The sequence below is a fragment of the Meles meles genome, chromosome 15 (assembly GCF_922984935.1).
Source record: "Meles meles chromosome 15, mMelMel3.1 paternal haplotype, whole genome shotgun sequence".
In the NCBI taxonomy this organism is placed as follows: domain Eukaryota; kingdom Metazoa; phylum Chordata; class Mammalia; order Carnivora; family Mustelidae; genus Meles; species Meles meles.
Genome location: NC_060080.1, coordinates 34,956,079 through 34,982,267, shown reverse-complemented (window position 1 = coordinate 34,982,267; position 26,189 = coordinate 34,956,079). Strand labels below are relative to the sequence as shown.

Sequence of the window (26,189 nt, the reverse complement as noted above, 5' to 3'; positions counted from 1 at the left end):
GCTCGCCCTCCCCAGAGTCAAGGTTCTCACGAGAGTAAGGTGCTGAGGAAGTTTATACTGTGCGGCACAGGATGAGGCTGTGTTGTCATAAGGCACATTTCGTAAAACATGAAACAGGAATTGGCATCCATTAACTACATGTTTAGAGAAAACAGTTTTCCATGGAGACCATTTATTCTGGAAGTGATAGTAAGTAGGCTAAAGGGGGCCAAGCTAAAAATATACAGAGAAAAGCTTTACACATGACAGTTTCTCAGGAAACTCTGTGCCAAGGGACTCAACCCTGAAGAGCAGGAAATTCTTTGAGCCTGACAGCAGCCTGAGACCAAAGGCCTGGAATTAACCATGTTCAAGGGGATAGCCGATTAAAAAAAAAAAAAAGTGCACCCAGGAATGACAGGGCTGCCTCACTCTCATTTCTACCCCCCAGGTTTTAGTCCCTACAGAAGTGCCAAGGGAAATATTTTCTGTACTCCTGGCTAAATAAAAACGATGCCACAGTTTCGGGTTCTCACTGGGCAGAACTTGTCTTGGGCCATCTCACTGAAACCACGAGCAGTTGGACAAATGCCCAGAGCCCTCAGAAGTCTAAAAGTTGAACTCACCTCATTATGTGTCTCACTGTCCCATTTCGTGAACTGGAACCCGGCCAGGGAAGGGCAGATCTGGCCGTCCTCTGCACACTGCTGCATGGGCGCTGGAGAGGGCAGGAGGGGGCAAAAAGTATGGATGAAGCACGCTCCCCCCACCTCAGAGTGACCAGGTAGCACGATGGGGAAGTGAGGTTCCATCACCCCCTGTTCTGTGGTAGAGGCTGGCTGGTGGCCAAGCTCCAGGTCACAGACTTCTGTCCAGGGAAAGGGTAGTGCTCAGACAACACACCTACCCTGGAGGGAGGCCTCACACTGGCACTCCAAGAATTACTAAAACATTAGGGCAGAAGCCTAAAGCATACACATTTGACTCCAAAATGGACTCCATGCCCTATGTTGGAGTTAGGAAATCAAAAACCCCTCGAAGTGTACTAACGGCACGATCAATCACACAATGTTATTTATTTTAGTCCTAAACTAAGCGAGGTACCTTACAGAATTAAAGTCCCAGTTGACAGCATAAACTTGAAAAATACACTATTAGCACAAATATTTGTACTTAGAAAACTTTAGACAAGAATAGAAAGGAGGAAAGCAGCCCCTGTAACATCTGCGAAGTCCTGGAGGGAAAGGAGCAATTTCATGCGACCCACAAGTGTAGCTACTGTATTCCTGCCCAACCGTGCACCCTGACGATCCTCCCAGAGTGTGGAGGGTAGGATGGGAGGGGGGATAAAACCCCTGCCAGGCCAGTAAAAAGGGCTGACAAAAGGACAGGGCCAGGGATGCCTGGGTGGCTCAGTCGGTTAAGCATCTGCCCTCGGCTCCAGTCATGATCCTGGGGTTCCAGGATAGAGTCCTGCATCGGGCTACCCGCTCAGCGGGAAGTCTGCTTCTCCCTCTGCTTGTGCTAGCTTTCTCACTCTCTAATAAAATCTTTAAAAAAAAAAAAAAGGATAGGTCCATTCTCAGACCACCAAGGTGAAGTGTGAAAATAACTCACAATGCCCTCTTCTCCTCAGGACACCCTGGATTGGTAACAAGTAAGAACAAGGCCCCCTTGGCTCAACAAAAGCCTATTACAGCCCCTTTCCCAAGTCCAAACTCCGACATTCCTGGCTAGCCCCAGGACCCTGAGAAGTGACTGAGAGCCTTGGCTGTTAAGGGGCCCATGAGGGATGTGGCACATATGGGCCAAGAGCAACGGCGAGCGTTAGCTACTACTGTTAGCCTCTGTGCTACAGAGGGGAAAGAAGTCCATTTTCCCCAAAAGGATGCCCAACAGGGCATTCCAGAGGAAGCTTCTGGGTAATTTAAACAAGCAACATCATGAAGGCATATCATGGAACCCATGGCGGTACAGAAACTTTTCTGATGACCAAAATGCCCTGGTGAAACACGTCACGTGTACCCACCTTTTAAATCTGTTGCTTCCACCCAACCTAAATCCGGCAGCTCCAGGGGTTCCTCGGTGGACAGAGTCTGCACATCGGAAGGAAACAGCAGCTCGCTTCTGTAGTCATGGCAGTGGAGGGTAGACAGAAACACCCCTGCTGTGCTGCACTCATCGAACGAGGCTGCCGTCTTCTGAAACATGGGGTCGATCTGAGCGAAAAACAGAACCAGCAAGTTATGGGATGCAGACAAAGCAAAGCAAACAAAATCTCCTTCCCTTTGGACTCTGTTCCTTCCAGGATATCTCGGCAGGTGATCGAAATCGGGAGAGAGCTTTCTAATAGATCGATAAAATCCCATCCTAGCAGACACTAATTGAAAAGGAAGCCTATGTGTGGACAGCTGAATAAAGGTACAGCGTTCAAGTACACAGGAAGTGGCAACAAGCTTCTACTGTGTCACTGTTTATAATCCACACGGACAGTATGCTTCTGCTCACCTCCTTCCACAAGTCACTGTTTTGAAATGGTTAACCTCGTACAATGCTATCACCACAAAATCCTTGGACTTAAAAGCCTGTGTGATGGATCTGTTCACCAGATCCCATTATTACTCTAGGCAGAAATACTCTCACAGATCTGGAGAACACAACCAAGAGTAAAGACAGGCAGAGTCAGCAGAGCTAGATGAATGGGTAAGAGACGGGAGAGGCCCTAAGAGAGCCCCAAGGCTGGGGCAAGGAGCAGGAGTGGCACAGCCAAGTGACAGCAATTCGAAGGCAGACTGGGGCACAGTGCATGAGAATGAGGACAGAGCAAGACCCAGGCATGTGTGGCAAGAGTGCAGAAGCCACTTGATTCTACCGGTGGCCCTCTGACAGGAAACATGTTGGGTATTAGTTTCACAAGTCTTCTGTATGTCCCAGGACATAGCTACTGTGGAGAGAAGGGGCCTCAGGAAAGAAGACAGATGTGGATCTCTGGCTCATTCCTGGCCCTCTTGGTTCTGAACCTGACCTTGCCAGAACTGAAATTCTCCTCTCACCTTTCCAGTAAGCCCATCTCAGTATCCTTCCAGTCTGAGATGACAGACATCAACTCCACGTTCTCCCTGTCGCCTTACCCCTCAGGCTATCAGTGATACACGCTGGCGGGGCTTCCTCCCAGCACATGTCTACCATCTACTCCTTCCTTTTTCACCCCTGTTGCCACCAATACAACCCACACCTGAGTTAACCCTTGTCTCTGGTTGCTCCCATTTCCTATCCTAAAAATACTAGTGTTGTTACTCCCATTTCCCTTCCTCAAATGCCAGCTAGAGCACTGGCTTCCCACCTAGAGCCCCACACCCTGAGAGTTCCTATGTGGGAACTCAGCATTTCAAATCAACACAGAAAATGTAAACACCAAAATAAAGCTGAAAACACGACGACAATTTTCCTCACTTTTTGTCTAGTGAGAACAACGGTTCTTTCATATAAAATGGATCTGATTGACATTTTTGAGTTCTTTGATGGGAAAATGAATTATTGGTGACTGCATAGTTTAGTAGATGAAACTTTTAGCACTTTTTTTTAAAATAGTAATCTCTGAACCCGGCATGGGGCTCAAACTCATGACCCCAAGGTCAAGCGCTACGTGCTCTACAGAAGGAGCCAGCCAGACTCTCCAGCTAGGTGAATCTTTGAAACAATGGTCCACAGCAAGGAATAGAAACAGTAAAAGGAGACTCTATCCTTCCCACTTCTTTCTTGAAGGTTCTCTCCACCTACCAGCTCTAATGCATTCATTTTATTTTATTTTATTTGTTTGTTTAAAGACTTTATTTGTCAGAGAGAGAGTGTGTGCACAACAAACTGCATGATAAAGTCTAGGGCTGTTTCAGCTTTGTGAGTAAATCCTGGGTTCTAGCCAAACTTGTATACTGTCCAACTCGTGAAAGAACCAGAACTTTCCTGTTTCATGGCGTTTGCTTGTGCCTCTGCCTAGAATCACCTTCCTGGCAAGGTCCATCTGACAAATACCTACCTTTCCTTTAAGGCCCAGTTCAAATTTCACCTCTTCCATAAACTCTGACCTCCACCCACTCTGATTTCCTATAGTATGTGCTTTGAACTTCCTTGCATTGTATCCATTTGTGCTCTCATGGTATAAAAAACTGGAGCATAATCAGGTTGGAATCTCCTGTGATAGCAAACATTTTGCACACAGAGAGCTGTGTCCAAAACAGATCAGCTCACACACAAATGAGTTCTCAACTGGTCTAGACACACCCACAGAACGTTTGCTTTCTCATCTCCATGCCATCTCCAAGAGAATGCAGGTTCAGGAAAAAGTTGAAACTTCAAATTCTAGGTTTCTGACAATCCCTCACTCTTGTTTATCCTCCCAATTGGGCTCTGGTCTATAAATTTACAGCAGATAACAGAACAAAAAAAAGCTTTTTATGATTGGGGTACTCAGTGTTTCTTTAAGACTAGTGGTTTCATTTGGCATAACTGTGGCTGACCACCACAGGCTGAGAGGGAACAGTGCTGCTTGCTCTCTTGTTTTCTCTTTAGAACAATGGGAAAGGCTGGTTGGTACAAGCATCCTCAGACTCCCCAGGAAAAAAATGACTGGGAACAGAATTTCCAACCATATTGTTGAACAGACATTTCGCTACAGATCCAGAGGGAGAGACAAGAATGACAGTGAAATAATACTCAGACTATCTAAGAAGGGGGAAAAACATGGAGATTTGGGGCAGGGAAGGGAAGAGGGGAGAGAATTATATGGCTCCCCTTCGGATATATATAACATATTATCATGGATAAAGTACTTTGCCAGGGACAGATTCACTACCACAAAACCCATACGTGGATGGGACTGGTGTTTCACTTGTTGCGACAGTTTAACAAAGTAAAATTCAGAGACTTTTCCCAGGGCCATGTAGCTAAGATAGCAGAACGAGGACGTGAACTTTCCATCTGCTGCCCCCAAATCTGGTACTACCCAATGTCAACACTGACATATGAAGAAATACCACTACCCCTCGCAGAGAGCCAGCCACCCTTGTTTTCCCTGCTCCCTCTTCAGCCTCAGCCTCAGTGTCTCTACCGTCCTCAGGCCCCTCCAGTCCATCCACACAAAGTCCTCACAATAGGATAGGCTGGAGAGGCACCTGGGTGGGTTAAGTGACTGCCCTCAGCTCAGGTCATGATCCCAGGGTCCCAGGATTGAGCCCTGCGGTGGGCTCCTTGCTCAGCAGGGAGCCTGCTTTGCCCTCTCCCTCTGCCTGCTACTCAGCCTGCTTGTGCTCTCTGCCAAATAAATAAAAGCTTAAAAAAAAAAAAAAAAAAAAAAAAAGCGTAGGCTGGAACCGCTAGGCAAGCCCAGAGCAGAATAGCCCCATCACTCAGAGTGAACCCAACAAGGCTCCTCACTCCTAGGCCCTGTGTGCTCCGTCTCTACCAACTACCATCTGCCATGAGGCCACCAGGACTAACCTCATCATTGTCCTTCCTTTAGTTTATTTATTAGCCACACATTAAAGACCCAGGTCCACCCAGGATTCTACATTTCCTAGGCTCTAAAACCTAGAAAGACCTGACATTGCCTCTTTGGCCCCCATCCCCCTCTGCTAGCAATGGATATTCCCCCCAGGGTCCTCTAGATAGTCCCTACATTCTCCACTTCTTTCTTGAAGCTCTAACTCATTCATTTTGTTGTTGTTGTTGTTATTTGTTCTGAAAATTATTTGTCAGAGTGAAAGAGAGCATAAACATGAGCAGGGGGAGCAGCAGGCAGAGGGAGAAGCAGGCTCCCAGCTGAGCAAGAAGCCCAATGCAGGACTCGATCCCGGGACCCTAGGATTATGACCTGAGCTGAAGGCAGAAACTTAACCGACTGAGCCACCCAGGCACCCCTAACTCATTCATTCTAAATTGGGATGATATCATTCTCAAGGACATGAAAATTGGTTCTTGGGGAAGGGTTAAAAAAAAAGAAATCTTAGAAATTACTATAACCAGGGTGCCTGGGTGGCTCAATCCTTAAGCATCTGTCTTCGGCTCGGGTCATAATCCCAGGGTCCCAGGGTCCCGGAATTGAGCCCTGCATCAGGATCCCTGCTTCTCCCTTTCCCATTCCCTGTTTGTGTTCCCTCTCTCGCTGTGTCTCTGTCAAATAAATAAATAAAATCTTACAAAAAAAAAAAAATGAAAATAACTTGTGAATCTCCAAGCCTCAACCCTACCTGATAAAATCTTATTCTATAATCACTCATTTCAAGGGCAGAGGGTAGGAAGAAAAGATCTAAAAAGGGTCCTGAAGGGGGAAGGAAATGACAAAAGGCTGAGGAGCACTGCTTTAATGGAACCCGGCCTGCCCAGGGCATTGCTTCCCCACAGGTCAGTGTGGCTGCTTCCTCTCCTGCAGCCCTCCAACCTCTGGCCTAGATGTGGGACAGGTGAGTTCCTTGTTCCTCCTCACTGCTTCCAGACTATTCTCCTTCCCAAGTCCTAAAACCTTCCACTTTGAACACTGTAAAGTCAGACCTCATCAGCTTCTGCCCATCTATGTTTCGATCACCTTTCAATCCTCAGTTCTTTCCCCTTCTTGGAAGAATTTAATATTAGCTCTTGGCTCATTACTATTCTCCAACTTTGCTGCTGTCCTAGTTTTTGGTGATTTTAATATCCATATATCAATCCATCCAACACTGCAGCTTCTCAGTTCCTTGATATCCTCACCTTCAATGGTCATGAGCTTCATCCTGAAAACCCCAGGACTTCAAGAGATCCCTTGGTTGTTCTCTGAACTTTTCAGAACTATGACTACAGCCCCTCCGGATGCTCAACTCCAAGTGCCCCTGGCCCCACCTCTTAACATTCCAGCCAACACCTTCTGGTCTCAAACACCAAGAAGTCTTTGACCCACTGTGCCCTAAAACCCACTGTTCATAGGGCTTTCTGCTCTCTCTCACTCCCCTCTTTTTCTGGCTGAAGTCCCATAGGCATGATTGTCACCCCTCCCTTGCACATGCTCGTCACTCCAATGCTCCTCTCTAGCCGTGTCACACTGACTCAGCAAAACCCAATCCCATGTTCAATCCACTTTCTGCCTGCTTCGTGCTCACACCTGCACAGCTAACCATAGCTGGAGAAACTCAAACTCACGCTGACTGACCTCACTTTAAATCCATCTGCCACGGCCCCCAGATCGACAACCCTGAGTGTTGTCTGGGAAGCAAACTCTACTTCCCCAGTCCATTTGCTTCCCCACCCTCCTGCTTTTTTCTCTCTTCAAACCTTTACCTTTCCTCCTCCATGCTCAGTCAGTTGATGTCCTGGCTTCCTATTTCAAGGTGGGGGGGGCACGACCAAAATCTCCCACATGGGCACACTCATATCCCATCCCCCACCAGTCATGGGTGCTCCTTAGCCAAGCTCTGTCGGGGCTATCCATTCCCTTCCCTTCTCGTATGCTCAAGGACTCCACTCAAGCAACTCTCCTCTCTTGTCCACTAGACTGCTGCCATCAAGTAAACATGCTGTTAATTCTCCCATTAAAAAAGCAAAAAAAAAAAAGAAAACCCTCTAGACTTTACTTTCCCCTTCATTTGCCATCCATCACTCTGTTCCAGTTTACAGCAAAACTCTTCAAAAGACCAGCCTATTCTGCCTTCATTCCTCTCTTGCCATGTGAGTGCCCCCATTATTAGGAAAAATTTCAGGCTTACTAAAGTGTTGGAACAGTAATAAGAACCTCTGTGTTACATTTACATAGATTCCCCACTGGATAACATTTTGCATATTAGCTTTCCCTCTCCACCCCCCAACCCCAAACCTTTTGGAAAGTACATATGCTGACAATTTACCTCTCTGCCAGTTATTAAGCAATTGCCTCTCAGCCCCTGTCCTACCTTCTACTGGCCACTCTGTGGTGCTGATTCTGGAACCACATCTCGGCTTTGCCAGCAGCTCCCTGGTGGCCTCCACCACTCAGGGGCACTATAGGGAGACTGCAAGGCTAGAAGGGACTTGCTTCTTTCTGTAGCCTTCCAGTTCCTGTCATCCAACAGGGCTGCTTCAGCCCAGATGCAGCAGTCCTCCCCTACCTATAGCAATAGCTGAGTTTAATTTGCACTTTTTCCTCACACTCACAGAACCAGCCTCATCGTATGCCCCTCATAGACACAAGCACCAACAAGCATGTCCTCCTCAGAGGTCTGGGTCCTGGGGTCACGAGCCCCTCTTTCAAACTCAGGGACACCAGCACCAGCCAAGCAGCACCCCTTCCCTGGAGGTCTGAGTTTCTGCTCCAGAAACTCAGAATGGTGAGCCATTCTCCAAGCTCACCAGTGGCCCTAGGCTTCCACTTTGACATGGCTAATCACTCTCTCCTCCCTGACACTTTCCCATTTGTGTGCCATTCTCCCAGTTTTCCTCCTACCCACTGGATGTTTCCTCTGTGGCTCTCTGAACTCTTAAGATTGGGGTATTCCAGGGCTCAGTTCTTTTTCCACATATGCTCATTCCCTTGGTGATCAATTCTAGTCTCAACCTTAGCTGTCATTTACAAATGTTGTGGAGGTAGAAGAGTAATCTAGTCCACTGTTGGTGGGATAGTAGGCTGCTACAACCTGTTTTTGAGAGCAATGTTAATTCCATGACTCAGAATGTTCTTATGGATACACTCTCAGAAGAGCACAAAGATAATATGTACAAGAACATTCACTAAGATACTGTTTTTAACAGCAAGATTTTTTTTTTTAAGATTTTATTTATTTATTTGACAGAGAGAGATCATAAGTAGGCAGAGAGGCAGGCAGAGAGAGAAGGGGAAGCAGGCTCACCACCGAGCAGAGAGCTCGATGCAGGGCTTGATCCCAGGACCCCAGGATCATGACCTGAGTCGAAGGCAGAGGCTTTAACCCACTGAGCCACCCAGGCACCCCAACAGCAACATTTTTTAAAAGATTTTTAATTTATTCATCTGAGAAAGAGAGAGAGCCTGAGCAAAGGGAGAGGTTGAGGGAGTGGGAGAAGCAGACTCCCTGCTGAGCCAGGAGCCCGATGCAGGACTTGATCCCCAGGACGCTGGGATCATGACCTAACCCAAAGGCAGATGCTTAACCAACTGAGCCACTCAAGTGCCCAACAGCAACATTTTTAAAAAGCTTGTACCAACACTGTTGCTTTAAATTAACTATGCTAAAGATAAATGCAGCCTCTGGGTTCCTTTAAGTGGAAATTCCTTAGGATTTGCCAGATCATAAGGCTGTTTAGAGCAAGGACTCTGGAGCCAGACCACTTAGCTTCAAATCCTAGCTTACTTATAAGCAGCATCATTTGGGGCAAGTTATTTAACACGCTGTACTTTGATAACCTCCTCAGAAAATATAACAAGGATGTTGTGAAGATTAAGTGAGGTCACATGGCTCAGACTTAGGGCTGCACAGGGCGCCCAGTGAATGCATAAAAATATGTTAGCTATCATCATCTCTTCTGCATGTTCCTGGAAAGAAAATTAATGGTTTAATCGATCAAAGTCCTTGGTAATGTGCCATCTCCTTCTCTCAATCATCCTGAAATATTGTGGGAAAAGCAGGGACTTACATATTTGTGTCTTAATGTGAAGCTAAGATGCAGCTAAGAAGCTAATGCACATGCCACTTACATATCTGACTCCCTTGAGGCCCAAGTAGGCACATACCAGTAAGGCAGGCGTGGCCCTGCCAAGTTTCAGCCACTGAGGCTCTGAATTAGTCAGAGACCACCCTGCACCCAGTTCCTCACCTCACACTTCCGATCTGCTTCAGAGACATTGAGGTTGTTCACATTCTGCTCGATGGTTTTGTAGGAGTGCTTCTTTTTTGGCTTTTGAGCCTTTTTGGTTGTTCCTGTTTCAGTAGCACTTCCATCTGAAAGAAGAAATAAGACTAGGTACTGTAAGGATTGCTTTGGAGCATGTAACCAAACTTACATTAAGTCACGTTTTTCAAAACTCTAAACAGCGATCACAACAGAATATGTCATTCTCTCAAAGCAACAGCACATCTCATCTGAGGCTTCCAGAGAAACCTTAAGTATTTGGCTTCTAATACAAGTCAATTCCAAAAGCGCCCCCAAATCAGAACTTCCCCATTTGAAGTTTACTCAGTCTTCCCTAAATATGATCTAAAAGGTCCTTCTCTTTTTTCAAAGAAAAACAACTCAGGGTTTAAGGGTCTTCTCATAAACTCTTCTGAAAACGTTCATGTCTTCAACCGAATGAGATTATCTCTCACGACTTCATTCCAGTATACTACCCAAATAACTACATGCTATGCCCTTAAGAAAGCCCCTTGAATCCAGATCCCAACTCATGTACCTGCATCATGGCTCTCTGCTTCTTCCGGGGAGGGTGCATCTTTGCCCAGCCCCCCAAGGACTCTGTAGACATCAGCATGGACCGCATCCACACGCACCGCATAGATCTTTGTGCTGGCGTCCAGAGTGCCAGCAGCCACCTGGTCCAACAAACAGAGCTCTGCTCAGTGGAGGCATAAAAAGGAACTGCCGAACAGGCAAAACACAGCAAGCTTCATAAAATATTGACTTGCTCTTAAGAAAAAAATGACAAAGATTCCCCTAAGACTGATAGGGAATAAACAATATATAGCAGAAAGATATCGTCTCTGTATTCATCAGTTTAGGAAAGAAGCTAATGAAATGTCTCACACAAGGAAGGTTCTCATGTATCTGCAGGATTCAATGACCGTGCTGTGCTCAGTATCAGAAATAACCACCATTAATTCAGATGCAAGAGGTGAACAGCCTTCTTACTTTAAAGTTGGTCGGTTCGGTGTCTTTCTGTTTAAGAATCTCTGACATAAAATCAATCAAGTGCAAGCCAAAAGCGTTCTTGGTCGTGATTTTCTGCAAACAGAAAAGGGCAGGAAGGTGGGTCACTGACAGCCAAGGCTCATGTAAACACTGCTCCTCTGACAGAGGAAGCTACGTTCTTACATAGTAACAGCCCACATCTCACCACAGGTATCAATTCCCATAAACACTTGGTGACACAGCCTAATCCACACAAACTCCTCATTCTCAAGAGCTAGAAAGTGACAGCACACTTCCCGAGTTTTCACCGTGTGTAGACCCTGTTATCAGCACTGCCCACTAAAGGACTCAGTGACCCTCGGAACAAATGAATGCAGCAGGGACTATTCACGTTGTCCTTTGATGGAGGAGGACCCTACGGCAGAGTGCTCAGGTGACTTGCCCAGGCTGTAGAGCTTGTGAATAACAGAGACTGGATTCCAACAGAGGCTGTCTCCAGAACTCACATCATTAACCCCCAAGCAATGCTGCCTCTCTAATGCACCCCGGGAGGCAGGCAATCTGCCAGAAAGAGCACCGAAGTCCCACCTAGCACAGTAAGAGCCTGTGGACCAACTTCAGCATTGAGAAGAGTGGCTGGAGAAGGGAAGCACGCAATTACCGTCGGTTGCGCATTTTCCACCGAATCAAGAAGGCTAGACTTCCCTTGTGACCAAGCTGCAAAATCTTCACTGATAACCAGCAAATACTCACATTTTCGGTGGACAGTTTGATACAGGTGGAGTAATGTTCTGTAATCTGTGTGTTTGTAAACTTAGGGATCATGGCTGAAGTGTCAATATTCCTAAATGGAAACCCAAACCAAAACACTCTGTTAAGGATCCACAATACTCTAACTTTTCAAAATCCAGACTCCAAACCCCTGCCTCACGGAGTCACCCCGAGCGCACGCACCTGCTGGACGGGGAGGCCAGCAGGCGAGGCGAGTCCGAGCTGAACTGCAGGTCCAGCACTCGTGAGCGCCGCCGCTGCAGCCGCTCCTTCTCGTCGTCATTCTGAGGAAAGTCTTCAAGGACCGGGGTGCCAGGAGTATTGAGAGGGGCCTTCCGGGGCAGGGACGTGGAGAACACCCGTTCCGAAGGTGAGGTGGCACTGTGGGGGTGCCCACGGATTTCTGAAGAAAAGCAACTAATTAGGGCTGACAGTGATGAAAGAGAACCCTTGCACAGGAAACCTGCCACGGAATATTTCCTGTATCCAAAGTGGGAGTTGGGGGCTGTCATAGGGAGGATGTTCACTGCCTATCTCCCACCAAGATCTTTTCTAACTCTAATATTTCTCTATACAGTTTCTTAGTCAGGTAACGGGTTTCTGACACTTCCTTGCCAAATTGAGGGGTGTGATGAGGTCAAATTAGAGAAAGACTGAGAATCATTCACTGGACTGAACAACCTAGAGGTTAGTGGCGACCTCAACAATAGCAGTTTTCCTAGACTAGCACATGCAGGAGAAAATCAAATGGGCATAGATTCCAGAGAAGAGAACAGAACAGAAAGAACAGAAGAGAAATTGGAGACAGCAGATGGAGACAAGGTTTTCAAGGACTTACAGAAAAGGAAGGACAAAATTGGGAGAGAAGCAGTTGAAAGGGAAGTGAGGTTAAGAAATTAACTTTAAGATGGGAAAAACCCCAGTTTGGTAGAAAGAACAAAGCAAAGAGATTTTATTAGCTTCCTATTGCTGCTATAACAAATTGCCACAAAGGTAGTGGTTTATACCAACACAAATGTACTCTCTTGCAGTCCTAGAGTCAGTCTAAAATCAAGGTATCAGCAAGGGCTGCATTCTTTTTGGAAGCTTTAGAAAAGAATCTCTTTCCCTGCCTTTTTCAGTTTCTAGAAGCTGCCTGCTTCCTTCCCACCGTTCTATCCTCTTGTTTGTTTCTTTTTTTCTTTCTAAAGATTTTATTTATTTATTTGAGAAAGAGAGAGCAGGAATGGGGACAGAGGGAGAAGCCGACTTCCCACCAAGCAGGGAGCCCAATGTGGGGCTTGATCCCATGACCCTGGGTCATGACCTGAGCCAAAGGCAGACACTTAATGGACTGAGACACCCAGGTGCCCCTCAACCTCTTGCTTCTGTCATCAAATAGCCTTCTCTGACTCTGAACCTCCTGCATCCCTCTTATGAGGGCCATTGTGATTGTGCTGGGCCCATCCAGATAATCTAAGATAGTCTCCCCATCTCAAGGTCCTTAACTTAATCATACCTGAAAAGCCCCTTTTACCACGTAAGATACCATATTCACAGGTTCCAGTCATCTTTGGCAAGAAGGGGGCATTATGAAGAGATCATGGGGAAGGGTAAAGTTGCTGAACAACACACTCAGGCAGGTAAAGGGGTTGCCTTTCCTGAGATCACTGAAAGCCCATCCACAGCAACAGGAAGGCAGCCAGACAACAGACACAAAGGCAGGTAGGAGAGCAGGTACAATGGGGTGCTTGTGGATGTTCCTTTTGGATTGTTTTCCTTTGTAAAATAAGAAGCACATCAAGACCAAAAACTCAGTAGCTAAGGGTGACTGCCAGGGAGGAGGTACTGGAGATTTCAGGAGAGAAAGGAAGGTATGGGAAGTCACCTAGGAGCAGGTGAGTGGATGAACAAGGGAATAACCATGACTGCTGGGCAGCTTTAGGGTTCCCTTGAGATCAGTGAGTGAGCAGGGGCCAACGCAGAGTAGGCCAAGTTGGAATTAATCAGGGTTGTGATTTTTGTCAAGAAAGTATAAACAGGCCAGAAGAGGGCAAGGGGCTATACGTATAGGAAAAGGAGTGATGATAGTGATTGACCATTGAATGTAAGCTAAGTAAGGAGGGGAACAAGGACATGAGAAACATGAGGGACAGGGAAAAGCAAAGAATATACATCTGCTGGGTCAAAAGACTATTGGAGTTATTGGAGTCAGGGAACAAGAAGGAGTGGAAAGATAGGAGGGGTACTGAGAAGTGGGGTGCTTAAAACTGAGATGACAGAGTGGTACAGCTATTGATAATGACAAGGTCTAGGGTGTGACTGTGGTTGTGAGTGGCTATTGCCTATTTTGGTAGCGCAAGAAACAAGATCACTGGGAGAGAGATGAAGGAACTGAGAGACCTTGGAGGAAGAGGTTTCCAGATATAAGAATCAAAAGGGTTGGCTTCAAATCCCAGGTCCAGGGCGCCTTGGTGGCTCAGTTGTTAAGCGTCTGCCGTCAGCTCAGGTCATGATCTCAGTGTCCTGGGATCGAGCCCCGCATTGGGCTCCCTGCTTGGCGGGAGGCCTGCTTCTCCCTCTCCCACTCCTCCTGCTTGTGTTCCCTCTCTCACTGTGTCTTTCTCTGTCAAATAAATAAATAAAATCTTTAAAAAACAAACCAACCAACCAACCAACCCAGGCCCATCACTTACTAGCTGGAGAATTTTTTTTTTTTTAACAGTAAACTCTACACCCAGTGTGGGGCTTGAACTCATGTTTGAGTTCAAGAGTTGCATGCTCTACAGACCAAGCCAGCCAGGTACCCCATTAGCTGGAGAAATTTTAAGCAAGGGACACCTGGGTGGCTCAGTCATTAAGCGTCTGCCTTTGGATCAGCTCATGATCCCAGGGTTCTAGAATTGAGCCCCAGGGGCACCTGGATGGCTCAGTGGGTTAAAACCTCTGCCTTGGGCTCAGGTCATGATCCCAGGGTCCTGGGATCGAGCCCCACATTGGGCTCTCTGCTTTGTGGGGAGCCTGCTTCCTCCTCTCTCTCTGTCTGCTTCTCTGCCTACTTGTGATCTGTCAAATAAATAAGTAAAATCCTAAAAAAAAAAAAAAAAAAAAAAAAAAGAATTGAGCCCCATATTGGGCTCCCTGCGTGGCAGGAAGCCTGCTTCTCCCTCTTCTACTCCCCCTGTTTGTGTTCACTCTCTCACTGTGTCTCTCTGTCAAACAAATAAATAAAATCTTAAAAAAAAAAAAAAAAGAAAGAAATGAAAAGAAATTTTAAGCAAGTAAAGGCTCCAAGCATTTGCTTCTTCGTCCTCCAAATAGAAATAAGAACGTGTGTCTCAGGTGGTTCTGAACTGGCGATATGAAAAAAAAACAAAAAAACAAAAACCCAAACCCACAATATAACACATATTTATAGGGACACATTAAAAAAAAAGGGGGGGATATAGGGGCACCTGAATGGCTTAGTTAAGTGTCTGACTTTGGCTCATGATCTTGGGCGTCCTGGGATTAAGTCCAAGTTGGACTCTGTGCTCAGCAGGGAATCTGCTTGTCACTCTCCCCCTTGCCATGCCCTTCCCCGACTCATCCTCTGTCTCTCTCATCAACAAAATCTTTAAAAAAAAAAAAAAAAAAGTGATACACAATAAACACTAAATGTTGCTCATGTATGGGGAAGGGAACAGAAGTGATGTATAGGGATAAAAGGAAATTAAAAAAAAAAATACAAGGAGAAGAACTTTACATGTTCCACTGATAGTTTCCCATAAGCTTCAGAGTATGGCTAACATACCTCTCAGCTGAGGTCAAAACAAAAGAAAAAGAAAGAAGAAATGGAAAGGAAGGAGGCAAGAGACATTTTTAGAGACTGAATTAAGGGGAATTTTTACTATCTGGGTCAGGGTCCTTCAAGAGAAGGAGGGGAGTTGGACCTTGAGAGGAGACTTAAACAGAAACAGGAAGCACCGAAGAAGGAACTTGTCTGAGAAGGAAACTCAAGAGGGGATCAGAGGCATGCTTCAATTCTTGGAATATCCTTTCTCTGATTTCTCTCATTTAGATGGTTACTAAGCTCAGACACTCTACACCTACCTCCTTCCCTCCCACTCATTTTTCAGCCCCCTATGGTCTGGCTACCATCCCCACCACTTTACGAAAACTATCTTGACACAATCACCTATAACAACCTCCATGTTGCCAAACCCAATGACGACTTTTCAGGCCACATCTCTTGAGATTCAGCAGGATCTGAAACAGATGGCAACCAATTCGAGTGCTTCTTGAAACCCTCCTAGCTTCCATGACACCACTCTCTTCTGAGAGAGCTTTCAAGCTCTCCCTTCTCTGTCTAGCTCCTAAATGTTGGTCCTGAATATCTTCTCCACAGGGTTTTCTTAGGGTTCTCACCTGTTCCTATGGTTTTATGATCCATATGATGATGTCCGAACGTGTTTCTGAGTCTATGGGCCACTTCCCTGAGCCGTATCACCCTCTGAGTGTCAAACTCTATTCCAAGTGTTTACTGATCCCTCACCTGTCTCATGCATGTCATTTACCATGTCTAAAATATAACTCTAAATTTTCAAGCCTTTTACTAAGACCAAGGCCCTGCCTACCTCAGCGGCCTCACTCACTGTTCAGTCATGATGTTCTAGTTCTAGCCCAAGCCAGGCTCTTTGCTGCCTGCCCTTCTTTTTGCACTTGCTCCTTCCGCCTAGAACGCGTTCCCCAGTGCGCTCTAAGATCTTCCTTGAATCCTCAACCTGAAGGAGCCCCTCCCCTCACTCTGCTGTTCTCAATCACAGTACTCAGCCTCATTTGTAATTCTTTGTTTACGGTTTCCTCAACTAGAATACAAGCTGTCTTCAGCTCAGGTCATGATTCCAGTGTCCTGGGATCGAGTCCCACATCGGGCTCCTTGCTCGGTGGGGAGCCGGCTTCTCTCTCTCCTTCTCGCTCATGCTCTGTCTCTCAAATAAATAAAATCTTTTAAAAAAATAGATTACAAGCTCCAAAAGACTAGATCTTATCTGTTTTGTTCTTTACAGTATCTCTGCACCTGACAGTGGGTTTGGCGTAAAGGGAGAGCTCAGTTGTTCAATGAATGTAAAAATAAGCGCATGCGCTTAAGCACTCAGCAGTAACCACAACTTTTTCATGGCCCTGAACTAACATGCAGCACAGGGAAACCACCTTCCAAGGGAGAGACACCTTGCACTGCGTAGGAGCCCACGGGAAAGGGACCGGAGTGCGGATCGCCCCACGCGCGCTCCCGACGCCGACCCAAGCGGCGTGCTGATTGGCGGGTACACCCCTCCGCCTTCCCCGCTTCCCGCCTCTTCCTCCCCGCGCCTGCCTCCCCCTTGGCCAGGAGCGCAAGGCCAACAACGAAGCCGAGAATATCCGTTACCCCGCTCAGGTCCGCCCGCCGACCCTGCCCGCCCAGAGCACCGTTTCACGCCGACCCCTTCCCGCGGCGCCCCCCACCGACCCAGCCTCACCTGGGCAGGGAGGTCCCATTTTGCTCTCCTTCTCTGGAGCTTGTTTTAAATCGCGCGCCGAGAAGCCTCAGCGCCGTAACGGCCGCGGTGACGTCTGTCGTGGGCGGGGCCAGAAGCGCGCCTGCGCAGGCGCTCCCGTCCTCGGCTGGTAAAGGGGCGTCGCCACCTGTGCGGGAGTTCGCTGTGTGGAATCGCTGGCTTCCAGCTGTGTTCCTGTGGGTAGACTGTAGGGGTCGTGGACCACGGTCCCCCGCCTCCTTTCGAGCGTCAGATGAGGAACTGGGCGCTAAGGACCCAGCGTGGAGCAGGACGGGAGAGGGCTCTGCTTTCACGCAATTTACTTTCTAATGGGAGGGAGGGCAGATTTCTCGGAAACAAGGTTAATTTCCCATAGCGACCTGTTCTGTAAGGGCAGCAAAACACTAAGGGGGTAGAGAGAGATGGATGGGGTGTGGGACGGGAGGTGAGAAGGACCCAACAACACGATGAACGTTCCAGGCAGGCGAGGACAGGTGCAACATATTTTATGTACATTTTAAAATAAAGGCCATCATTTTTATTCAGGTTCTTGTGAAAAGCTTCCTGGATATCTACCCCCCCCCACACACACACCTCACCCCCGCATATCCCACCACACAAAAGAAAAGGTTAAGGTGAGAAGTGAGAGGGACATGATTTGCTATCTTTCCATTGTGCTTCATCTGATCCGGAGAATTGTATTTTTTCCCAAATTTATTTGAGAGAGAGGGGGAAGGGAGGGCACAGAAGGAGAGGATGTGCAAAGGCCTTGTGGTGGGAGCGGGCAGGATGAAAGGGAGTCTGAAAGAAGGCCTCCTCTCAGGCCTCATCCCAGGAACCCCCAATCCTGACTCAAGGGAAAGGGAGACACTCAATTGACTGAGCCACCCAGGCACCCCCTGCCCAACCAAGAGTTGTATTATGGGAGGAAAGGCGAAGGCAATTCCCCCAAATATCCCTAGAATGTCCTCTCATTTCTTATGACATGCACGAGGCATTTTATGCAGTGTTTCCTTTGAAGGGTGCTATTGGCATTCAGGGTGAAACAATTCTTGACATGTGGGGCTCTTTGTAGGACACCATTTGTCCACTAAATGCCATCAATGCCTCTCAGTCATTTGGCAACCAAAAAGTACTATGCTTTGTAGAGAGCCACCTTTTAAGCCAATTTGCTTTTGCACAAACTTGTTCTCCCAGTGACCACCGTCAAATCTTTAGTATAAGGCCACACAGAATAAAGAAAGCAGGTTTATAGTGTTTTTCATCTCAGTGAAAGATTCTACCAGCCACCCAGGAACCTAAATCAGCACCCAGGAGCCATCCTGGATGTCTTAATCTCCACACACAACCAATTGTTGAGCTCTTTTCACTTCCTAAGGATCTCAAGTCTGTGTCTCTTTTTCACCCATATTATCTTCTTGCTGGTCTGCAGCAGCCCTACACCAGCTCTGACTCCCTTCTCATTGGGCCCTAATGAGTGGTTGCTAAGTACCTATCTAACCTGTTCCTTCCCAAAGTCTCAAATCATCCATAAGTTCCATTGCTCTGGGAGCTTCTAAAGTGATCTAGGAGACCCTGTGGGGTCTGGGCCCTACAGCTTCTCTGGCCTCATCTTGCACCTTGCCTCCCCTTGCTCCTTGCACTCTGGTCACTTGGGCCTTCTTTCAGACTCACTTTCATCCTGCCCACTCCCACCACAAGGCCTTTGCACATCCTCTTCTCATCCTCATCTTCATCCAGTCGGCTGCCATCATGTTTCAGCTCACATCACTTCCTCAAGGAGGCCTTCTCTGATACACTCAAGTGACCTTACTGGACGTCTTAGTGGAACTTGCCACCACCGAAATTTTACATCTGCTGGGATGACTATTTCATGTCTATCTCCTCCACAGATTGTCAGCTCCATGAAGATGGAGCCATGGTTTGCTCGCCATTGTTTCCCCAGGGCCTGGTGCTAGCCCTGGACACAGTAAGTACTTGAATATGTATTGAATGAGTTTAGTTGGAAGACAAGTTTAAATCCTGGGTTGGGCATTTGAACCTCTCTGGGCCTCATTTTCTTCTCCATTTTACAACAGTCATGATAATACTCCTTCACTGGGCTTTATGAGGAATTGGGTAACAGATTAAACACTCATGGGCACATAGGCTCAGTGCACGCTGGGGTCGCTGTCATCTCAGTCATCTTCTCTGTGCTGGGTGCATTTGAGGAGAGTGCGACAGCTTGTGATTCTCTGGGCACCGATGAGGAGCAGTGTGGGTTGGGAGAATGGCCGGTGGCACTGAATCAGAAACCTCTGAAGAGCCGGCTTAGAACATCCGGCAGAGAAAGGCTGCTGGGTGACCTACCCAATCCGTGAGGCATGAGGCTGTTCTGGGATTATAATGGAGCCCCCTGAGCTGGCTGCCTAGGGCTCCCTGTGCTGGGACAAAGCCAGCTCCACCCCCTGCAGGCAGCTCTGAATGCTCTCTTTGTTTTGGGGGGAGGGGGTTAGTTCTGCAGAGGGTGCCAAAAAATTGAATGATTTATCAGTGATATCAGTGGTATGCAGAACTCAATTCCGCTGTCTGGACAAAACTAAAGCAGTGGGTCCCTCCCCCACTCCTCGTCTGCCAGAAAAGCAGTACTGGGGTCATTCCCTTTCCCCATTTCACTCCTCACCAAGATTCTACTTCCCCAAAATGAATGGCAAATGGCTTTAGTTTAGGTGACGAGCAATACTGTTACCAGTTGGCTACCTGAACAAACTTTTGGCTTCAGATTTTCCCTGATCTCCCAGCCTGCAACTGGCTTATATCATAATGTAGTTCATGATGTAAACCATCGAGCCATTGGGGGCCAACAAGCATGTAGTTCAAATGGCTTTACATTCATTTTGGCCTCTGAGCAAATGCCTTTAATTTTTGTATGTGATACGAAATTCCTGACCTAAAGACTGGGCTACGGACCAACAATTTCTGTCTTCTAGAATTTCTAAACGGCATACCACCCTTGATCTTAAAATTAGTATAACGCTTTTTGCTTTTCAAAGCATGTTAACCCCTACATCTTGATATTCCCAAGACCATGCTGGAAGGTTGTGAGGACAGGTACTTTGTTCTGGGCTCTGCCTTTACTAGCTGTGTGACTTTAGAGGAAGTTATGTGCTGTTTCTGTGCCTCGGCTTCCCCGTTGGAAAAGGGAAAGGGACAGAGCACCCACTTCATGGAGTTAGGGTGTGAGGATTAAATGAGTTACCAGATGGGAAGCATTTAGGGCCATTGGCAATGCTCGATGAACGCTAAGTATTCCCATTACTATAACTGCTGTTATATCCTGGGTGCCCGCCAGGAATTGTTTTAGAATAAAGCTCAGCTTCCTAAATAATCTGGAGAAGTTTCTCCTTTCATTGTTAGAGTGTTCCCAGAGCACAACAGCTCTGTTCTTTCCATTACTACTTGTTTTTTCTATACTCTTTTTTACACCCTGGGCCCCACCCAAGCTTTGCTGACTGTTCCTTTGTAGTCTTCTGTGAGCTCCAGTTTTCTTACCTCTTACTACACTAGAAACCACAGAGTGCTAGAACATGATACTGCTCTTCTACTTGACAGATTTATCCTTTCTACAGCGTATGCATGTTTTTTGGTAGCCACTGAGATCTTTTAAATTGGCTGATATTTTGAGAATGAATAACTTAGATGTTCCTTGACATTCTGAATTATTCTTTCCTGGCTCCTGGCCATGCCACTCACTGGGAAACCTCGCGGCAGACTGGTTCAAGGTGCGTTGAGAAATACCAGGATGTACTGCATGGAGCTATCAGGGTAACAGGAATATCTTGGCAACAGGCACGTGAGAATGCTGATCTTCTGTGGGTGTTATTCCATACATTCCAACCAACACACAAAATATCTTCCTTTATTGATTTGGAATTAAAACACCAGCAAGTTATTTTCTAAACAGAAAGAATATGGGTGTTTATAAAACATCAGAACCCCACAGCGTGGAACCAACCATCACTGCATCTTGAAAGCAGTACCTGGCAGATATCAGCAGACAACATGGTTTACAACCGTTACTATGCAGTGCGGGGTCTCAAATATTGATCGGCATCAACTCCGGGGACATAAATTTGTCATTTATTTTTGCTGTGGGGAGGGTGTGGATACAACCAAAGCCCACAAGACCAGCATCTAAAACCCCTTGCGACTTGAGTTAAATGTGGGGCCAGGTTCTCCTCCCCAGATCTTCCTGGTATGCAGGGCAGGAACAGTATTGTTATTTCCAAAACAACCAAACAACCACACCTACAACTCTCGTCACTTTCTTAAGCCTCCTCCTCCTCAGGATGCCCAGGATTTTGAAAGAAGGGCAAAATCCACCACACTCCTATCTCCAGACTCACAAGTGTTAGAGCTGGACTGCTCCACAGTCCCTTCCTGTCCGACCCTGGCAATGAGCCTCGATTGTGATGACCCCACTTTGCAAAATCGCAAACACAGTTCAAAAAAAAAAAAAAAAATCCCTTTGTCATCTTTGAAAAGAGAATACAGAGGCATTAACAGACTGAGTTGAACAAGCACAGTTACACACGGTGGCTAAACCTTTTCATTTGACAAACAAGTGGCTTCCTTTAGAAACAGTCATTGTTCATCTCAGAAACCGCCCCTCAAAGATTGTCCTCATTAAGGGTTTTACAATGTTGCTTCCAGGCACGAGAAGCTCGTTAGACGCTAGCTATTTCATTAATTTTAGTAAATATGTTATCTCAATTATGAAACAGATCACCATTGACTTAATATTTGTGAATCAATGCTAATTGTTTGGATAGTATTGGAGTTTTCTTTCAGGTGCATTAAGAACAGCTATATTATGTTCTATTTCATATATTATACGAAAATAGGGCTAAATCGAGAAAATGGAAAATAAGCATCCTGGGTATATCTTCAAACACAGAAGGTCTGAAAAATTAGATCCTAACATACGAGAAGTTACCCTCACAGTACTTAGGATAAGATGGAGCGCTATCTGCTCGGAGGTGAATTAAGCCCATAATTCAACAAGGAAACCAGTTTAGGAATGTGCTGAGAGTAGCTCACAAAAAGGAATAAGCTGAAATGGAGGTATCTCTGGTTCTCTTTTTCACTTCCAGTGTTGATACAAAACACCGCTTCACAGGCCCTGTCTAGTCTCAACTCTAGCTACAAGATCGTCCTGTAACATCCGTTTCCCTGGGCCCTCCTCAGGTCATGCTAAGAGTCGGGAGAGGAAAACCTCAGAAGACACACCCTAGAATAGGCCCCACAGGTTGGACCCCATCCTGATGAGCCCTTCAGGTGCTCCTTAAAGTGATCAGAGCCACGGGCCAGGTGAAGGTCACACATACCACTGATGCATCTGGAAAATATACTCTTTGGCAGCCTGAGGAATCAGAAATACCTTCTCCCCTCTTTTAATGGCCTTTACATTAATGTGCCTCCGCCAATGGGGCACAGGGCAGCTTTTTCACTTGGGTCAGAAGGTTGTGGAATTCTTCCACTGCCTGCGAGTGTGCCGTGGGGTTTAGCACCAGATGCTGGAAGAGATTGACGGGCTCAGCATTCCGAAACGTCTTGGGGATCGGGATGGTCAGGGGCAGGAAGGTGTTGCCAATGAGGAAATGGTGGAGGGACCTTTGCTGGAGGCCCCGGCCGAGGAACCAGAGGATGTCCTGCAGCCGCTGGGACAGCATGCCGTGTTGCCAGTCCGTCAGAGGCAGCCGCAGCAGCAGGTGCATGAGGGCTGTTTTGAAGTGGTAAGGGGTAAGGATGGGGTGGGATGCTCCCTGGGGTAAGTTCTGAAGGTCCCGCAGACTTATGATGATCTGGAGGCACTTGAGGTGACAGGTGTTCTCTGGAGCAAAACGCCCGACCAGCTTCAGGAACAAATGTTCACAGGCTGCAAAGGACTCGGGCCAGTCCACACTGGTGAGCGGTTCCTGGTCAGGAGCCTGACTCACCAGATAGACCAGGGTGTCTTCTCGTTGCACCCCCAGGACCAGGCGGATGGAGAGAAAGCGGCCTGAGCGGTAGTCCAGCCTGAGCTTGCAGGAGTTGGTGGACGGTGGGAGGCTGAGCTTGAAGTCATACTTGTGGGCCACAAGGGCCCAGGCATTGCCCACCATGTTCCGGAACCACTGTACGGTCTTGCACACGTCCAGGTGGGAGTCCGTGCAGAGAGCTGCCTTGATGGAGTTGCTGCACTTGCTCAAGATGGCCGAGTGATCCCTGTGGTGGTGCACCAGGCACAGCACGTCCCCCAGAAGCTTCTCGCGTTTGCACACACATTCCGACTCCACGAGCACACAGCCGCAGCGGCAGCAGAGGGCCGGATCCCTCATCTCCAGCACGAACATAGTGCCCTGCGGAGGAATGATGGGTACCAGAATATCAAATTTCTGGGTCTCGTGGATGGTTCCCCATTTCTCAAAGGCCGCCCCGATGCCCAGGCAGTCCTCCAGCTGTGGCTGAGCCTCCCGGCGGCTGAGCACCCGACAGGCCTCGATGAGGTCGTCCACGAAGCTCTCCACGAACTCACAGGTGCAGGGCAGGTCACGGGTGACATTCTGGACGTAGTGTTTGTAAAAGGAATCCAGGGCCTCCCGTGAGGGGAAGTCAGTGAGCCAGTTGTAGGAGGCGACAGGCACAACACGGACTTCCTCCTCCTCCTCGTCGCTGCTGGAATCAAAGGCCGGCTCATGCTGCATGTTCTGTCGCAGGAGCTCAAAGATGAGAAAAAGGCAAAAGAGGCCAGCATTCCACAGGTTTCCCAGCATCCAGCTCAGCGGCCCCTCCTGGCCATTGGCCTGGAATGGCCATCCCATGTCTTTCTTCCCTAGCACTAACTGGTCACTGGAAGTGTCTCCTCTCCAGAAGTTCTCTGCCTTCTGCTTCCGTTCAGCGGCTCGCTTTCTCTCTTCAAACTCTATCTCCAACTGGCGCATCTCCTCGCTCATCCGCTTCTCCAGCTGCCGACTTCTGGCTAGTGTGTCTAGGTCCATCCGGTCACTGACCATCAAGGGGTGGTGAACTACATACATGACTGCCAGGAACACGAGGCTTATCAGAGCCATGGAGGCCTCTGCATCTGGAGAAGTAGGAGGGTGGGAGTCAGTAGTGATCTTCACCATTCATTTGTTCGCCAGTGCATATCCCCCAGTGCCCTGAAACCCCAAATCCTGGAAGTTAACTACTCAGGAGAAACAGAAAGCTCACAGAGCTAGGCTTGGACAGAGCAAGGGTCTGCCCAGGAGGTGGTCTGGGAGAAAGGGAGTCAGCGGGAGATGCCACTCAGCCTTTCTGCTTTCTTCCACATGGTGTGGGTGGTCTTTAGGCCTCCAGAGTATGGACACAGCACTGTTTTCATTCCTGTGTAGGAGGGGAAGGGGGACCCTCGTGGGAGGGTGGCCTCACCTGACTCATCAGTCCACTGTGGGCACCAGGTGTGCTGTGCTGATCCCAGAGGCTCCCTTCCACAGGCAGAAAGCACTGATCTGCCCAGGCAACACCTTTCCTCTTGCCAAGCAGCCAGCCCCAAGCCCCAGCTATAGCATCCCCCTCCCTCTGTGAATTCACAATCCTCATTCTGTCACCCTCTGTCATCAGACTGCTCAGTCTCTCCTCCATTGTGCCCAGTGGGGCAACTCCCAGTGGGCACCAGAGAGGCACAGAGCCACCAGTCTAATCTCCACTGCTTCCCGCTGTGTTCTCTGAGGTCCTAAAGCGGCTCCGGATGCCCTGTGGATGGGCCAGGCGCAGAGGCAGGCATGGCTCCACCTCTCAGCCCAGGAAAGTTCGCGAAGAACCAGGTGCCCGAAGCCACTTGATAGCTGCAGTTGTCGGATCCTCTGCCTCCCCACCGAGCGCGAGGCCGAGGCCGGAAGCTTCTCGTATTCACCCCACAAGCTACTGGGCTTACCGAGATGATGAAGGACTACGCCGTGTGGGCGCTGAAGCCAGGTGGGGAACTCTCCTCCCTCTGGAACTTGGCTTTGCTCAGTCTCACCGCCTGCTCCAGGAGCCCTGTTAAAATTTACAAGGTACCTAGCGGCTGTGGCTCAAAGCAGGGTGACCCCCCCCCCCCACACACACACCATTCATAACTTTCCCAATTCCACGCCCAGAGATCTGAACTCTCATCCGCCTGCCCTCCCGGGGGTGTCTCCCGGGACCTCGGGCCAGGTTACTCACCGTCGGTGTTAGCTGGAACACGGTCTTAAAGAGACAGCGCGGCCTAACTGCCCCCGCCTTTTGGCCGGCGCGGTGGGGGCTCCGGGTGCCTCGCCGGGGCCGCCCGAGGGAGTGGCCCCGCTCCCCTCTCCCGGGGGACGCACCATGTCGTCGGAAGGTCAGACGGTCCGAGGGTCCGTGAGCGGCCCGCCCCGGAGCCCCTCTCCGCGGCGCGCCCCGTGAGAAGGCTGCAGCCCCGCACCGAGACTCCCGCCGTCCAGGCTCCACCCCTCCCAGGCTCCTCCCAGCCCAAGCCCGCCGCAGAAGGCGCCGCGGGAGCGCCGCCCTGGGGCCCCAGTGGCCCGGGTGGCTGAGGCGCTCCTTTAATGCGCCGCCCGGGCTCCCGCGGGGTTGTGGCCCCGCACTCGCGGCGGAGGGGGGCTGGCACGCCGCAGCTGCTCGGTCTCCCGGGGGTGGCGCCAGGGGCAACCGAGGGTATACTTACTGGGAATTTGGAATGCACAGTACTGAAACTGTGACGAGGGTGGTGGCATCACTAGGAATTGACCGGGGCAGGGGGGCGTCATTCCCAGTCCGGGCTGGTCCTGCGCAAAATGGCACAGGAGCTGGGGTGTGTCGTCAGCGTCCGTACTGTGCCTCACCCCCAGCCCACGCCCAGATTCAGGTGTCTCTCCCCACCTCCTTCCTATCAAGTGGCTGTCCTGAAAGACCAGACGGCACGCGAAGACCTGGCTTGAGGCCTTCCTTCTCGCTCACTAGCTCCGTAGGAGTAAGAATCCTAAACCTCCAGGGTAGCTCTACTGATGAGAGGTGGGCGTATACAGGAAAAGTTCATGAAGTGTGAAGACTGGACAAGCCTTATGATCCAGTAAGATAGCTCCACACAAAGGGTTTCCGGAAAGGATCTTCAGAGTA

The 26,189-nt window shown here is 48.5% G+C and overlaps 2 protein-coding genes across 3 annotated transcripts in view; both read right to left on the bottom strand.

The window, feature by feature from the left end:
• Positions 1-17,160, bottom strand: part of NCAPH (non-SMC condensin I complex subunit H) — a 34,884-nt gene extending 17,724 nt beyond the window's left edge. Inside the window, exons 1-8 of the mRNA XM_045979771.1 lie at positions 17,049-17,160; positions 11,752-11,971; positions 11,551-11,641; positions 10,798-10,890; positions 10,343-10,481; positions 9,769-9,893; positions 2,009-2,198; positions 606-697 (exon numbers count right to left, since the gene is read on the bottom strand). Coding sequence (XP_045835727.1) covers positions 606-697; positions 2,009-2,198; positions 9,769-9,893; positions 10,343-10,481; positions 10,798-10,890; positions 11,551-11,641; positions 11,752-11,971; positions 17,049-17,067 — 969 coding nt within the window. The 5' untranslated portion in view covers positions 17,068-17,160. The remainder of the gene's footprint in view (positions 1-605; positions 698-2,008; positions 2,199-9,768; positions 9,894-10,342; positions 10,482-10,797; positions 10,891-11,550; positions 11,642-11,751; positions 11,972-17,048) is intronic.
• Positions 7,631-25,858, bottom strand: ITPRIPL1 (ITPRIP like 1). 2 transcript variants are annotated; one of them, XR_006815147.1, is made up of 4 exons: positions 25,275-25,858; positions 25,003-25,106; positions 21,034-24,171; positions 7,631-7,642 (listed from the first exon to the last, which is right to left on the bottom strand). XR_006815147.1 is itself a non-coding variant. In XM_045979772.1 (3 exons), the coding sequence occupies exon 3, from the start codon at positions 24,155-24,157 to the stop codon at positions 22,514-22,516; it is 1,644 nt and encodes a 547-aa protein (XP_045835728.1). In that variant the 5' UTR covers positions 24,158-24,171; positions 25,003-25,106; positions 25,275-25,858; the 3' UTR covers positions 20,968-22,513. The 2 variants fall into 2 exon arrangements, 1 of the variants encoding a protein (XP_045835728.1); XM_045979772.1 differs by lacking the exon at positions 7,631-7,642 and having other exon boundaries at positions 20,968-24,171.
• Between the last annotated feature and the right edge of the window lie 331 nt (positions 25,859-26,189).

Excerpts from the sequence above, each read along its gene's own strand:
- ITPRIPL1 (XM_045979772.1), bottom strand. The coding sequence starts at position 24,157 with ATGGCTCTGATAAGCCTCGTGTTCCTGGCAGTCATGTATGTAGTTCAC.